Source organism: Podarcis raffonei, chromosome 6 (genome assembly GCF_027172205.1).
Source record: "Podarcis raffonei isolate rPodRaf1 chromosome 6, rPodRaf1.pri, whole genome shotgun sequence".
NCBI lineage: Eukaryota > Metazoa > Chordata > Lepidosauria > Squamata > Lacertidae > Podarcis > Podarcis raffonei.
The window spans coordinates 376,911-393,231 of NC_070607.1; the positions used below are offsets into that span (position 1 = coordinate 376,911).

Consider the following 16,321-nt stretch of genomic DNA (forward strand, 5'->3'; position numbering starts at 1 on the left):
GATCAAGGCAGCAGCTGAAGGGGGCAAGTTTATATTGGGACTAGATAAAGTATATGCAAACTACACTGGGGAAGAGTCAAAGAGCTAGCTGCACATGTAGACCTGGAGACGGCGTCATGGTGGTGCTTAAAATAAATTTATCACATTATAGAAGGGAACAGAATTAGGCTCAGATGGATATTTCAAGACTGCACCTCTTAAAAGCATTACATTGAAACACAACCCCCCCATAAGCTTGGCATATAACAGACCTGCAGAACTTGGCAGTAGGCAGGGGCCAAAATTAAAATAGGCTAAACTTCTTCAGGCCACAGATCGGTTTTTAGTGACTCACTTTCCAAGTAAAGGTATAATTAATCATAGAATCATAGAATCATAGAATCAGAGAGTTGGAAGAGACCACGAGAGCCATCGAGTCCAACCCCCTGCCAAGCAGGAAACACCATCAGAGCACTCCTGACATATGGTTGTCAAGCCTCTGCTTAAAGACCTCCAAAGAAGGAGACTCCACCACACTCCTTGGCAGCAAATTCCACTGTCAAACAGCTCTTACTGTCAGGAAGTTCTTCCTAATGTTTAGGTGGAATCTTCTTTCCTGCAGTTTGGATCCTTTGCTCCGTGTCCGCTTCTCTGGAGCAGCAGAAAACAACCTTTCTCCCTCCTCTATGTGACATCCTTTTATATATTTGAACATGGCTATCATATCACCCCTTAACCTCCTCTTCTCCAGGCTAAACATGCCCAGCTCCCTTAGCCGTTCCTCATAAGGCATCGTTTCCAGGCCTTTGACCATTTTGGTTGCCCTCCTCTGGACACGTTCCAGTTTGTCAGTGTCCTTCCTGAACTGTGGTGCCCAGAACTGGACACAGTACTCCAGGTGAGGTCTGACCAGAGCAGAATACAGTGGCACTATTACTTCCCTTGATCTAGATGCTATACTCCTATTGATGCAGCCCAGAATTGTATTGGCTTTCTTAGCTGCTGCGTCACACTGTTGGCTCATGTCAAGTTTGTTGTCAACCAAGACTCCTAGATCCTTTTCATATGTACTGCTCTCAAGCCAGGTGTCACCCATCTTGTATTTGTGCCTCTCATTTTTTTTGCCCAAGTGCAATACTTTACATTTCTCCCTGTTAAAATTCATCTTGTTTGTTTTGGCCCAGTTCTCTAATCTGTCAAGGTCGTTTTGAAGTGTGATCCTGTCCTCTGGGGTGTTAGCCACCCCTCCCAGTTTGGTGTCATCTGCAAATTTGATCAGGATGCCCTTGAGTCCATCATCCAAGTCGTTGATAAAGATGTTGAATAAGACCGGGCCCAAGACAGAACCCTGTGGCACCCCACTAGTCACTCTTCTCCAGGATGAAGAGGAACCCTTTGGGTTCGGTCAGTCAGCCAGTTACAAATCCATTGAGTGGTAGCAAAGTCAAGACTGCATTTTACCAGCTTCTTTACAAGAATATCATGGGGCACCTTGTCAAATGCCTTGCTGAAATCAAGGTAGGCTACATCCATTGCGTTCCCTTCATCTACCAGGCTTGTAATTCTGTCAAAAAATGAGATCAGGTTAGTCTGACATGACTTATTTTTCAGAAATCCATGCTGACTATTGGTGATCACAGCATTCCTTTCTAGGTGCTCACAGACTGTTTGCTTAATGATCTGCTCCAGAATCTTCCCTGGTATTGATGTCAGACTGACTGGGCGGTAATTACTTGGGTCCTCTCTTTTCCCCTTTTTGAAAATAGGGACAACATTTGCCCTCCTCCAGTCTGCCGGGACTTCGCCTGTTCTCCAGGAATTCTCAAAGATGACTGCCAGTGGTTCTGAGATCACATCTGCCAGTTCTTTTAATACTCTTGGATGCAGTTCATCTGGCCCTGGAGACTTGAATACATCTAAACTAGTGATTAAAATAGTTTAATGATTAAACTATTTTGCAAATAGCTGGATTCATTTGCCTTCTGATTTAACTGATCATCAAGGTTATTGGATATATCAGCTACTCTTCGCTGCATGGTCATACGGTACAAACTGATATTCTCAAAAACACTTTTTTAATTGGGATATAATCAAGAAACTGCAATCAGCAAGCACTTCTTTATGAAGTCAGATTCAGTAAAAGACTTCCCAGCAAGAGCAATTTCTTTAGAAATCTGAAAACGAACCTTAGCAGCTGCCTCATTTTCTGAGTTTACTTTCTTGAAAAAACGTTGTTTCCCACTGAGATTTTTCAACAAATTGGACACTTTAATTTGTTTTCACTGGTGTCCAATTTACTTAAGTCAGGATGTTTTGATTCGAAATGACGATGACTGTATTAAACACTATGTTCTGATTTGATCTTCCATTTCTTTTTATCACCCATTTTACAAAGTCACCCCAAAAACTTTAATGTTGGAACCCAAAAATCTCCACAGCAACTGCTCACATACAAAGGAATACTGAACTGAGTGTCTGAACTTGGAGAGAGCACCAGATACTTGTGTAACTTGGAGGGCAGCAGCAGAACAAGGGAGGGGAAGGTGCCCTCACGTTGTGACCACTCATCACATAGTGGGCATCAGCTGCATTGGTGCTTGGCTGCACCCACTTTGTCCCGGTTCAACAGCAGTAACAACTGAACACACAGTAAAAAGATACGACTCTTGCTCCTCTCGGACTGATGATGGTTGGTGTCAGGGACCGTGCTGAGGAGGGCTACAATGAGGAGGCATCTCCCCAGGAGCAGGACGACAGTAAAGATTTAGAACAGTGGTTTGCAGAGTGCCATAGTTCATCCAGTATTTTCCAGTATTTGCTGGGAAATACTGGATGAAGAGCAGCTAGGAGAAGAAACACTGGAAGAGAGAGGGTTAACAGATTCACATTTGTTGAATAGCATCTCCCCCCTCCTCCACGTTCTAGGAGAGCTGAGAAAGTTGCAGAACAGACAGCACAGAGACTACAACCTCAGGTTACCAGATGTAGGGGTGAACTGAGAGGGACGGGGCAGGGGGGGGCATGTAGCCTTAATTGGAAGCACCACCATTGTTAGAAGGAGATGTTCTTATCCCTTGCTGTGATTATTAAAGAATTCTAACTGGTAAGAAGACTCTGTTCACTTTGTTCTGCCAAGGGGGGGAGGAAGACGATTCCTTGAAGCCTGTCATTTGGCTGCCGTGGGTCATGTGACAAAGAGGAGAGAGTGAGCAGTGGTAATCCACCCACCAAGTTACATGACGGGCACAATCGTGACTAGTGGAAGGCAGGTTAAGACAAAGCACACATTGTCAACATCGCCCTTGAGCCAGTGCCACTAACTGGACTCATACACTTCAGCCCCGACTGGGCTAGGCGAGCTGGGTAGCAGTTCCAGAGACCACCTTCTGCACAGGAACAGGTCAAAGTGCTGTGGACTCACAGCTTAGAGATGTGAGCACTGGATTCACTCCAACAAGAAGACAGTCGTCGCACAGCAGAGTACAGCAGAGTATAGCAGAGCATAAACCACTCGGAGAGCAGCTCTGTAGAATATCTTCTTTATTCTATCTATAACTATAATACACAACTATATACAGAGCTAAATGAGGTCTAAACATAAATGAACACTGCACTACATTGAGTGTCTGCAGCTGCTCTTAGCAGCAACCTTATCTATACACAAGATCTCTAACACTCAGTCTCTCTCTCTCCCCGACACACTGACTGACTCTTTGATGTGGTGCTGGAGTAGAATAAGTAGAGAGCAGAACACCGCCCCCTCCTCTCTGGAGAATCAGCAGAGTCATCAGGAGATTCTTGGATATGGGAGGGGTGAAATCTCCTCATCCTCCCCCCATTTCATCCGACCATTTCTAGAATCTTTAACATAACTGCAATTTACACACACACTCCAAAAGTTGTTCTCTGCTTACAACCTTGGTTTACATATGCAGGTATCTATCTCCCCCTTATCTATGACACTTTAACAATACAATTAAACAGTCACTGCAGCCACTCTGTGTCCATTAGGAAAGAGTTAAAACATAAACCTCAACCTGTAACTCACACAAAATACACATTGTGATTATGCAAATGAATAAGCAGCTTCTTAAAAAAAAAATTTTTCATACACGTTTCTTCCTCTCTGATACAAAATGACATTACTAATTAGGCAGATTTGAACAAACCATTTTTTATACTTAAACACACGCTTATTCCTTCAATCCTGATCCTTTTAGCGTATTACACATGAACCACTTAAGGTCAGGTAAGGAAATAAATAAAGCGTTTTGTGCTATTACTCTCAGCACACTTCATGCCTGGTTTAAAAACCCCACCAGAGTTGCTCGTGACTGCAGCCTTAGCGAACTCTTCAGAAAACCTTTTCGGTGGTACACCCTTGGTTGTTCTCTCAGATTTGCGCAAAACTCTCTGATCCTCTTGTTCTGGTGCTTCCTCCTCTTTAGGAGAATGGGGAGCTAAAGTATATGAAGCTGCTAAGTCTGAGTCTGCGTCAGACTCACCTGAGGCTTTTGGGCTCTGATAATCTGTGCCACCATCCGGAACTACATCGGCATCAGAATTATCATTCACATCAGAACTTGCCTCCCTCTTAACTGTCTTTGCGCCTTTTGCACCATCATCACAAATGGGATGGCACTGAAAAACGCCAACTCTGTCCCATTTTGGATTGTCCTCAATACTCCTGGTCAGCCTGATGGTTTTTGTGTCTGTGATCAGGACACGATAAGACCCTTTCTTGTACCCTAGGAAAACACCATGTTCTCCACGCTTGCTCAGTTTGTCACCCTGCGAGGTGTGCACCCAAACCTCCGATCCAAAAATTTTAAAATACTTTACACATGGCTTTCTTTTGTGAAGCATCTCATATGGGGTGTGATTTAGTGCGGACTGATAGCTTCTGTTATACACGTGACAGAAAAACGAAAGAGCTTCGGCCCAATAGGGATTGGGCAGCCCTGAATCATGTAACAGTGTTCTGATTCCTTGCTGCAGGGTCTGGTTTATTCTCTCACATAAACCATTCTGCCAGGGTGATCGGGGCATGGCCGTCCTATGCTCAATGCCCTGTTCAGAAAGAAAAGCCTCAAACTCCTCTGAACAAAACTCACCTCCCCTGTCAGTGAAAATACAATGTACATTCTCATTATGTACATTCCTGAGCCATTTACAAAACTGGCGAAACTTGGTAAAGGCTTCAGACTTTTTCTGCAACATATAGACCCATGCATATCTAGAATAGGAGTCTATCAAAACCATGAAAAACCTTGAATTGCCTCTAGAGAGCGCTAGAGGCCCCACTAAGTCTGCATGAATGACTTCGTATGGTTTCTTGGCTTCTCTCCCAGACTCTGTACCTTTGGGAGCTTGCCTTGCCTTACTCTCAGCACAAGAAACACATTTCATGTGGTAGGGACATTCCTTCATACCCTCAACCATATCAGGCATCTTTGCCACAGCCTGGAAATTCAAATGACCATAAACACGGTGGTAATAATGAATACATTGGTCATGCATCTTCTCATTCTTATCAATAGACAAATTGCAACACTCTTTGCGTGGCGAGTTCCCGCCCCCCACCAGGATAAATAAACACACGAGACACCATAATTAAGGTTAAATGGGCGAATTAGGCCACAACTTTATTGAATTCAGGAATGAGAGGCATTGGCTTAGGCATTGGTCCTATCAACTATCCGGCTCCAGCCCATTTGCTGGAGACACGGGGAAGGGTTAACACTATATCGGGGGAGTCTCCTGCCGAGGCACGTCGACTAGGAGCTCCCCCGGGTCACCGCTCTGGGGCGTGCCTTTGGCCCTCACCTCCATAGGCTTCGGACAGGGCCACGCCCCCCGGAGTCATTTAACGGACCACCCTTCGCTCACTGGGGGGAGGTGATGGCGTTCCTCCCCCCCCCACGCATCCTCTTAACCCCTTCTTACCAATGCCTACCACCAATGCCGAAGAGTTGTGACGAGTTGCTACGAGGTAGGTGAAAAACCAAAAGGCTGTAAATTGCCAATTGGGAAAAAGTCCTACCATGCCCCTTGTGGCGACAGACCGAAGTCCATAGCAAAGTCAGAGACCTACCTAAAGCCTAACTAAAGGGAGGGAGGGTGGGAAACGTGGGGGCTAGCCGGCGAAGAGAGGGCAAGCCCCCTCGGCGCTGGCCCTAAATAGGGCAGGCCACGCCCCTCCAGCCAGCCGATTGGCTGGCTGGGGGGGCGAGGCGGCACGGGATTCCCCTGTTCTCGCGGGGGCTGAAACCAGCCCCCGCTCACGTGTGGTGGGCGTGAAGCCCGCAATCCCACCTCCTGGGCAGGCCGAAAGTGGCTTTCTCAGTTGCTTCTGCAGTTGTACCTGAAACAAAAGGCAATTGGTACAAACCATTTACACATTTGGCATACAGAATGAGCTTGCCATCTCGACGAATTTCACAACGAGATTTAGCAAACACCACCTTAAACCCTTGACGATCAAGCTGGGAAACACTCAACAGATTGTCCTGAATATCAGGGGCATACAGGACATTCTTAATTGTTGCATTCAGGCTCTTTAAAAACACAGTTCCCTTAGCCAAACTCATGAGAACAGTCCCATCTGCTTGATGAATTTCTTTCTCTTGCTTCTCAAGCTGAACAAGGAGATCCTTATCTTTGGCCACGTGGTTTGAACAGCCAGAGTCGACCACGAAGAAACTCCACCCATGTTGATTAGAGCAGCAAGAGATCAAAGCCTTTGAAGTAGCAGGTGCTTGGGGATTTCGTCCTCCTCCCCCTCTGCCTCTGAAGTTTCTCTTCTTCTTTGAAGATTTCTTGCAGCACTGAAAACTCAAATGGCCTTGTGCTCCACACGAAAAGCACTGCCTCAACTTTAGTGCTTTAACAGCAGCAGTTTCACTTTCACTTTCCCCTGCTGGAGACTTAGGCACATTTTCAAGAGCACAGTCCCGGCTTTCTCTAACAGCCTGTTTGCGATCCCACTCATTCAGGAGCACGCTAGACACATAATCTTCCATTAGCCGGTCAGAAAGCATTGTAGAAATCTGGGCAGCTACTCCATCGTAAGAATCGTCTAGGCTACTTATCATCAGCATTGCAAACACAGCCTCTGAAATAGCCAGGTCTTGCTGAACAAGGTCCTGTCTGAGACGCTTTAACTGAGATAGATGGCTAGGCAAATCACCACCTTTCTCTAACTGCAGCCTGCACAGCTTCTTGAAGAAAATCACACTGGAACCAGCATTCTGACTCAAATGCATATCTCTCAGCTTATGCCAAACAGCTCGTGCAGTCTCTTGACCCTCTAAGTTCACCAACAAGTGGTCTGAAACACTCAAAACAATTGTCCCCCGGGCTCTCATATCTGCAGCATGCCACTCAGGCCATTCTTCTGCATCCTCATCAGGAGGGTAATCTTCTATAGTGAAGAATAGCTTTTCCCTCTGTAAAAGCGCTTTCATCTTGACCTGCCAAACTCAGGCGTGAGGAGAGGAAAGGACAGAGCCATCTGGCCAGAATGTGCACAGGCCATGTCTGATATTACTTAAAGCAAGACACTTCCCTCGTGCAACACAGATAAAGCCTTGGACTCCTTCAGCCACTCTCTCTCCCACTCAGAGCGCAATTAACAGGCAAACAGGGATGCTATCTTCTTCTCTTTGCAGTCAGCAACATACCTCTATAAATCAAGCAGCAGCAACAGCAACAGCGGCAGCTTGAACACTCTGCTCCAAAACAGCTCTGCTTCTGGGCACCGCAAATCAGTCCAGCATGCAGAGTCCGTTCCGCCGTCCAGCAATCAGCAACAGAAGCCTCTGGCGACTGGGACGACAGGGATGACTGGAACAACGACTGGTTAGACGACTGGGCCCATAACCGATGTCAGCATCGCCCTTGAGCCAGTGCCACTAACTGGACTCATACACTTCAGCCCCGACTGGGCTAGGCGAGCTGGGTAGCAGTTCCAGAGACCACCTTCTGCACAGGAACAGGTCAAAGTGCTGTGGACTCACAGCTTAGAGATGTGAGCACTGGATTCACTCCAACAAGAAGACAGTCGTCGCACAGCAGAGTACAGCAGAGTATAGCAGAGCGTAAACCACTCGGAGAGCAGCTCTGTAGAATATCTTCTTTATTCTATCTATAACTACAATACACAACTATATACAGAGCTAAATGAGGTCTAAACATAAATGAATGCTGCACTACACTGAGTGTCTGCAGCTGCTCTTAGCAGCAACCTTATCTATACACACGATCTCTAACACTCAGTCTCTCTCTCTCCCCGACACACTGACTGACTGACTCTTTGATGTGGTGCTGGAGTAGAATAAGTAGAGAGCAGAACACCGCCCCCTCCTCTCTGGAGAATCAGCAGAGTCATCAGGAGATTCTTGGATATGGGAGGGGTGAAATCTCACACATTACATCTTTACTTTCTATTAATGTTGGGGTTTTTATTTCTCTACCTAGTTTGAATACTACAGATGATTAAAAGCTGCCAGCACATATGTGCCTCCCATAATCTCTCTCTCTCTCTCTCTCTCTCTCTCTCTCTCTCTCTCTCTCTCTCTCAAATTCCCACATATTTCCCACTTCACACACATTAGAAACAATAATAGGAGCATGCCAGAAAAAAGCTATACATAAGATATCGGGGGAGTAGATTGATTTACTGCTGGGATATTTTTTGCAAGATCTGGTTGTATAACAAAATCCAATCCGGGGATATTCTCACTGCTGTTCAAAATGCACAAGCCACAACCACAGATAACTCATATTAAGTCATCCTGGCAATTCTACACATGTCCTGAAATCTCCAGGTCAAACTGCAGGTTGCCGTTAATGCCCAGAATACACTGACATCTCTCTTGCATTTTCTTTAATTGATTACAGTCACAGGAGTTTTTCTTGCGGTGGGGGGAGGGGAGAGTGTTGTTGGCAGGATCACAGGTTATGGGGAAGAGATTTATGCCTTCTGTCACCAGCTGTGCAACTCCCCCCCACCCCCAATGTTGAGGATTCGTTGTTGATTTTTTCAAAAGTTCCCATTGGTGCTCCATGAGAACTTTTTAATACACTAATCCTAATTGTCCATTTGGAGGGGGTCTAAGACTCCTCTCCTTGCATGCTGTGATTCCAATTACAGGGAGCAGAAGGAGGAGGCTGTTAACTAACTTCAGAAGAACAAGAGATGACCAAAAGTTTTTGTGGCCACCACTGACTATTAGTAACTTAACCTGACTAAAGCTGACCTCAGAAATTTCTGAGATTGCATGGAGATCTCTGATGGATAGCAAAATCTTTGAAGTACAAATCAGAAAAAAAGTGTATTTATATAACAGCTTTGCAGAGCATTCCTGTACCTGTTTCTCTGAAGGAGCACTGCTTACTCCCAGATAAATGTGCAAAGGATTGCAACCTAAGTTAATCTTTCTGAAGCACCTATAATACTTGGTCTATTTTTCTGTTTCACAACAACTTTGCTATTTCCCTTGACTAAATGTATTTCAGCACTCTCAGGGATTCAGCAGAAAATACTTATCTTCTCTTCCTTTTCCCCACATTTATGAAATGATCAGAAAATACAGCACAGCTGCCCAAGTGTGCCATTCTCTAGTCATAGAATCATAGAATCATAGAGTTGGAAGAGACCACAAGGGCCATCAAGTCCAACCCCCTGCCAAGCAGGAAACACCATCAGAGCACTCCTGACATATGGTTGTCAAGCCTCTGCTTAAAGACCTCCAAAGAAGGAGACTCCACCACACTCCTTGGCAGCAAATTCCACTGTCAAACAGCTCTTAGTCTTCAGCACACAGACGATGCTTTTACAGCATTTTCTAAACATCTTCAGTTGGAGCAGGGAAACAGAAGTAAAAGCATAAGAACTCTGCTGGATCAGACCAAAGGCCTACCTCGTCCAACGTCCGTCTCTCACAGTGGCCAGCCAGTTGCCTCTGGGAAGCCCCTAAGCCGGGCACAAGCCCTCCTCCATGTAGGATCTACAGCAATTGGGATGCAGAGGCATACAGCCTCTGACACTGGGAGAAATTGTGGAGGTAACGCTCCACCTTGCGAAGGCAGACCTCGCACTAGACATGCAACAGTATGTCAAGGAGCGTTGCACCGGCTTTCCCTGACCTTTTGCCTTATCGGCTAGAAAACAGGGTTTTTCCCCTGACCGTTTGTCCTCTCACAGATTTGTTTACTAGACATAACGCTTGGCTGGAGCATGACCGGGAACGCAGACATAATCAAGTATCGGGAAAAACATTCTAGGGAAACACCTGCTGACACATGTATTTGCTAATGCTGGAAATGTGCTTAGATGGAAATACGTCATGTTCAGGGTGGTTTCGCTACTGTTTTCAATTGTTGACTTCTGCTAATAAAAGGAGCCTCTATAGAACTAACCGGCAGCTTGCTTGGAGCACGCTTGCCAGCGTGCTTCTGCACAGCTCACCTGCATTCAACCTCCAGTCGTATCCATTATTCCTATAGAAATCGAGCCACCAGGACTAGTAGCCGCTGTCCAAGTCTGTGGCCATCACTCCATCTTGTCGTGAACTCGTGAGTTCACTATGCACTGTGTGTCAGGTCTTAAAAAGCAGAGAGGTGAGTTGCAGAACTCTATTCCTCTCCCTGCTGACAGAAGAATGTGCTGCCTGCAGGTGCATGATAAGCAACAATTGTGCTCTGTTTTCTCCCCACAACCAAAGTTTAACTGAGGTCAGGTGGAGAGGCAATCATCTGAATGCAGCAAAAATATTCCAACTTCTCAGCAGAAGCATTTATAACCAATGCCTGTGGCCACATCTATACATTAATCAGCCAAGCTCTCCTTGAAAAACAGAGGCTGCCAGCGCAAGTCATGCTGCAAATGCAAGTGAAGTACCGTCAGAAGAAACAAACAGCACCTGTAATTCGCTGAACAAAAACCGCCGTGGTCTAGTAGATAAGAGTGCTTGAATTTGACTCGGAATCGCAGGGCTCAGCATGAAGCTCACTTGGGAGACCTTGATCAGACCACTTTAAAAGATGAGAAGAGCCCTGCTAGATTTTAAAAATTGCTTTCATAAACAACACAAGAGAGACCAAGAGACCCTTCCCAACCCACTCAGCTAATCTTTCCAGAGCACCTTGCTTCTTCTGGCATCAGGAGAACAGAGGAAGTTGCAGCAAAGAGAAGTTGCAGAGCCTTTGCTCTTCACTCTGCTGACAGAGAAAGATGAGGGTGCACAATGTGCATCAGCCAGTGCTGAATGGAAGGAGCAGGGGAGTGGGATTTCTTTCGGTGCCTGAATTCATAGTCGCTACAGGTGCCAGGAAGCCTATGAGTTTATGGTGGCTTGCTCACAGGGTGCTTTATGAACCAGTTTACTGTGTTGTGATGTGGGTAAAATAAGTTCACACTAGACATACAGGACATGGTAGCTAGAAAACAATTCTCTCTAAGATGCAGAGATCTGCCACAATATCAGAAAGAAATTATGGAATGGAAAATTTAAACCAATTTTTAAGGCTTTCTCATTTAAAACAGGTTTCTTTGGGCATAAACACTATAGATACTAAACTACTGCAAATGCCAGAATAAATACTGGTATTTTAGGCAGCCTGGTATAAAAGAGCCATAGATTTTTATTTTTAAATCAAGCTTGGTTTCGCTAACCTCTCACAGTTTCCTATAGACCAAAATTTTCAGTACAGCATTAAATATGTTTTTCATCTGTCTCTTGTGAAAGAGATAAGAATCTGACAACCTGAATAATAGATAATAGAACGATGCCTTGTCATAAATTCCTAATCCCTTGTTTGTGGAAAGAGTGGGGGAGAAACAGGTGGTTCTAAGCTTTTAAAGCTATCATCTGGCAGATAATAAAACAAGCTGAAATCGTTTCGGTGTGATGGATTTAGTCTGAGGCCATCTTTCAGAATCTTGGAGGCGCTATATTAACAGCTGAGCAACAAAAAGGACCAGTTGCTCTCACTTAAAGAAGCATGGCTCAAGAGAAAAATACCATACACAATTTGGTTTGAGTGGCAGATCATTGTCTTGAATTCAGTAAACATCAGCCATTTCTTATGTGCCAATGAATTATAGTTGGGAGTAGGCATTACATTCTGAGAGATTTGCTTGAAGACATGCAAGGGCTACGATGGATTAATATTGTGCCTAATAGAGGGCAGATCATAAGAGAAGGTTTAAAAAACCCAGTTCAGTGACACCTTAAAAGAGGGCTTAATGGCTAATGAACTTTTGCTTGTACTGAGGCTCTAATAAGAAGACTAAGAGTGCAAGTCTATTCATGTCTACTCAGAAGTAGGTACCACCTAGTTCAATGGGGCTTACTCTCAGGTAAGGGCTCTCAGCATAGGGCTGACACTTTACACAGGAATAAATTATCTAATGAAACATACGCTTATGTAAACTGTTTAGGAAAATAGGCGCTGCTTAGTTTGGGGATCTGAGCATTTAGTTGTAGTATTCTTTAAAGTACTGGTGGCACTGGCAACCCCTTTTTGGCAGTTCTGCCACAAGTTCAAAATATTATAGAGAGCCACTCTAAGGCACGCTGGAATGCATATTCCATCTGCTAAGCCTTTGGGTGCTTTTGCTTTATTCTTCCAGATGAGGAAACCAGAAAAGCAAGTCAAAGGAGTCAGTCTCATTATGCCATGGTCATGCCTTTGGCTCCTCCTGTCTTTGTCCAGAAGTGCCACATATTCTTGTTGCCTGTTCCAGTTGGGGTAACCATGCTACTGGTTGGCCACACATGTTTTAAAGAGACTAAAACAGTTATCCATAGTCTCTACACACCCACCCATGAGAGAGAGAGAGAGAGAGAGAGAGAGAGAGAGAGAGAGATGAAGCTTACAGGATAAATTCCGTTAGATTGCACCATTTTGAAGAGTCCACTTTGTGCATCATCTCTTGAAAAGATTTCCCACACAAAGGCAGGTTTTGTAACATGAGGGATTCATTGCAGATAACCCCTTGCTGTGCACCTAGAACAAAAAGAAAGGCTCTTTTAAAACCAACAAGGAAGCATTAATGATTTCTCAATCTCTCGCTGGTGAGAGATTGAACTAAACAGTTTGAAAACACAGATCAAAAGAACATAAACCAATTTTTAAAAGAATCGGTGTTTTTTGTTTTTTTGAAAAAGATAAACCAATTTTTAAAAGGATCATTTTGCCTACTTTATGTCTCAGAGCTGATTTGGACATGATAAAATAAAGGCTTTTGTAGCATAATTTATTCCCTTGACAGAAATCAAATCATAGAGATGGAGCAAATTTTGTGTGTACAGAAGTCCTCAGCATCTCCAGTTAAAGGATCTTAAGCAGCAGACCAGGAAACACCTAGCAGAGTTGCTGGCAGAGTTGCACTATTAGACTAGACAGAACTATTAGACAGGCTTCCCATACATGTCTGGCTGATCACTGTAAGAACAGGATGCTGGATTAGATGGGTCTTGAATTCATATTTAAGTCAGTGGACCCAGTTTTACATTTAGAAAGACTGCCAGACTACAAGCCAGCTCACACATTCTTTGCTAAAATAAAACTGAATGTGGCATTTGGAAGTGTATGTGGAGGCCATGGCGGTACTGCCATGTTGGCTGGAAACGGAACAAGTGCACAATTGCATGAACATCTCAAAAGACATTACTTCCTAGTTAGGTCTAGGTCTAGAGCTCATCTAACTGATCTAACCCAGGGTTGAATCTAGACACATAGTTGTTTGCATGGAACTTCAAAGGAAGCAGCCACTGGCACAAAGAAAAGGCAAGAGCGTCAGCTCTGCAGTTGGCAAATTGATCCCAAATCACAGTAATGCTATGCTTCAAGTAACCATTTTGCATGTCCCACTCAGCAGTTGTAAAACATGGTGATTTTACAAAGGCTGCTCCAGTAATGTGGGTGAAAGGTCTGTGAGTTTTGCTGTTGTTCACAACTCATAATTACTGCACTGTGCAACTTGTGCATGCTAAAAATATAAATAAATGTGTGGTTTATGTTTGAAAGGCTGTGGGATCATATAAACCCCACATATCATTTGTTTACTTTTTTGTACTTTACAGTGTGGGATAATATTGATTCGCATGACATCTGTGCAGCAGTATAATTTTACTGGAAAAAGGAAGGTCTCAGGAAGTACATGAGTTCTTAGCTTGCAAATGGTGTCATGTTTGATAACTTCTCCTAAGTATTTTATTTATGTTGCTTTCTTGGGATCCACTTCATCCAAACAAAGAATTGATACTGTCAGATTTTCTGTTGACGGAGCGTAAACAAACACCACCCTCATAAATCATTTATATGGGAATCCAAATCAGGGGTAGGCAACCTAAGGTCCATGGGCCACAAGCAGCCCACAGGGGTCGTTTAACCAGCCCACAAGCCGCCCCCCAACTGAGCCACCTGCTCAGCGAGTCCCCGTGCGCTGCACTAAACCGGCACAATGCGGTGACTTGCTTTCATGGTGCCGGAAATCGCATCTGCGCAGACGCAGACAGAAGACAGAAGTAATCTACATTAGACACAACAATTTAGAAAAAGTAAAAATTTTGAGGTCTTAGTGTTGAATGGTCTCTTTAAATTTGAAGGTTCATTATTGTTCCACAAGATGTGTATGTCTTTAAGGGTCAGAGCAAATAACGTGACCCAGTTTTACAGCTGTGAAGCAGTATAGCAGGTGCTGTTAAGTTGTGTTAATTAAGCTGTGTCAGCACCTAGCTCTCTTAGTACCCTGGTGGTTGGGTTGGGTCGGTCATGCTTGTTGATGTATTTAGTGTAAAAGGAGTTTTTGTTTTTGTTATTAAAACCTTGCTAAAGTTATTTTGCGTTCCTTGTAATGTGTGGTCTCCCTAGCTAGCTTTCTGCAGCGCAACTAATCTGCAAATAGCCAACACTTAGAACACAGGAAGGAAGTCAATATGTGTATTTGTATGTAATGACTAAATTAGAATGAAGATATGGTTTTATTTGTAGATGTCTGCTTTGTCTTTTGTTTTTTGTTTTCTTTTTTGTGTTCTCTTTTTCTTTCTTGTTTGAATAGTATTATTTTGGATTCAATGTTTGTAATTTTTGTTGTTATTTCACATTGAAAGTAATAAAAAAAATTAAAAAGAAAAGAATCTGTGCTCCAAGGTCCTTGAGCTTCCAGCCCAGAGTCTCATAGTTCCTTGCTACACATCAAGGGATGGCAGTATCATTTGAATGCACATGGATCAGAAGGGAGGAGTTGTGGCCAGTGGGCCTTGGCAACTTCTCTGTCACTTCTTGAATCGTTGCACCCAGGACATCCTGCTACCTCTGCACACTGCTGCCTCTGTCCCCCTCAGTAAGGAGTCACCTTCTACCAGTGCTTTTTTTTCTAGGGGGGAAAAAGGTGCTGGTACTCACTCTCCCCGGGCATTTCTGGCAAGGGGAGGGAGAAGGGAAGGCAGCAGAAGCAGCAGCTGTGGTGGTGGACGAGGAGGAGGAGAAAGATAAGAGAGGGAGGGAGGAGAGAGGGCTGCTCATCTGCCTGCCTGCCTGAGAGCCTGGGCACTTGCCTGGCACCAGGGCTGCTGGGCATCAGTGAAAAACTGAGCAGGCAGAAGAGGATTGGGGCATTCTGGGGGAGGCAGCAGAACTGGGGGCTCTCACATTGCCTGGCTCCCAACGGGGATGTGGCAGGAGCTGGGAAAAGGCGTCCTGCTTGGTGCTCAGGGATTTTTCCTCTCCCTTCACTCCATTGCCTTGGAGACAGGGAAGAGTTCAAGCATGTAGGGCGGAGGTCTCTGGAGCAGCCCAAGCCAGCTTCCCACGGCTCACCGCAAACCTGCAGTGGCTGCTTTAGTTTGCCCTGACCTGTCAAATGTAGCATAGGCAGGGGACAGGCTTCTCATGGTCTCATCTCAGATGGAAAAGAGGGCAGGGCTCCTGCACATGCAGGTCTTGTGGAGGAAACAGAATCTCCGTAGCAAATGTCACTTACATGCCATAACCAGCCATTGGTGGTGGTAGTAAGACTTGCCACTCCATGGAAGTGCTGCATGAAGTGGGGGAGGGGCAGGCAGGGAAACACCAATGCAATCCTTTCACATTGCTGTATTCTCAGCAGTGGAAAAACATTCCTCAGTAATACATAAATTGGACCACTTGTTTAATCCAAAGTATTTCTGCATGCCTTAAATCCTTCATTAAAAAAAAAAGCAGAAAGGGAGCAATGCATCAATTATACCTGGCTTTGGGCTGTACTGCAGGCCAAGAAATAATCTGACTAGATTTTAACAGATGTATTATATTAAAAATCTATGTTTGCATATCCATGCTTTTAAATCCC

General features: G+C 44.6%; 1 protein-coding gene across 2 annotated transcripts in view; it reads right to left on the minus strand.

The window, feature by feature from the left end:
* Positions 1–16,321, minus strand: part of RAMP3 (receptor activity modifying protein 3) — a 61,577-nt gene that overhangs the window by 18,551 nt on the left and 26,705 nt on the right. The window contains exon 3 of one of the 2 annotated variants that reach the window (XM_053391014.1): positions 12,864–12,993. In XM_053391014.1, the coding sequence (XP_053246989.1) occupies positions 12,864–12,993 (130 nt within the window). Of the gene's footprint in view, positions 1–12,863; positions 12,995–16,321 lie in introns of both variants that reach the window. The other variant, XM_053391013.1, reaches the window with a different exon arrangement.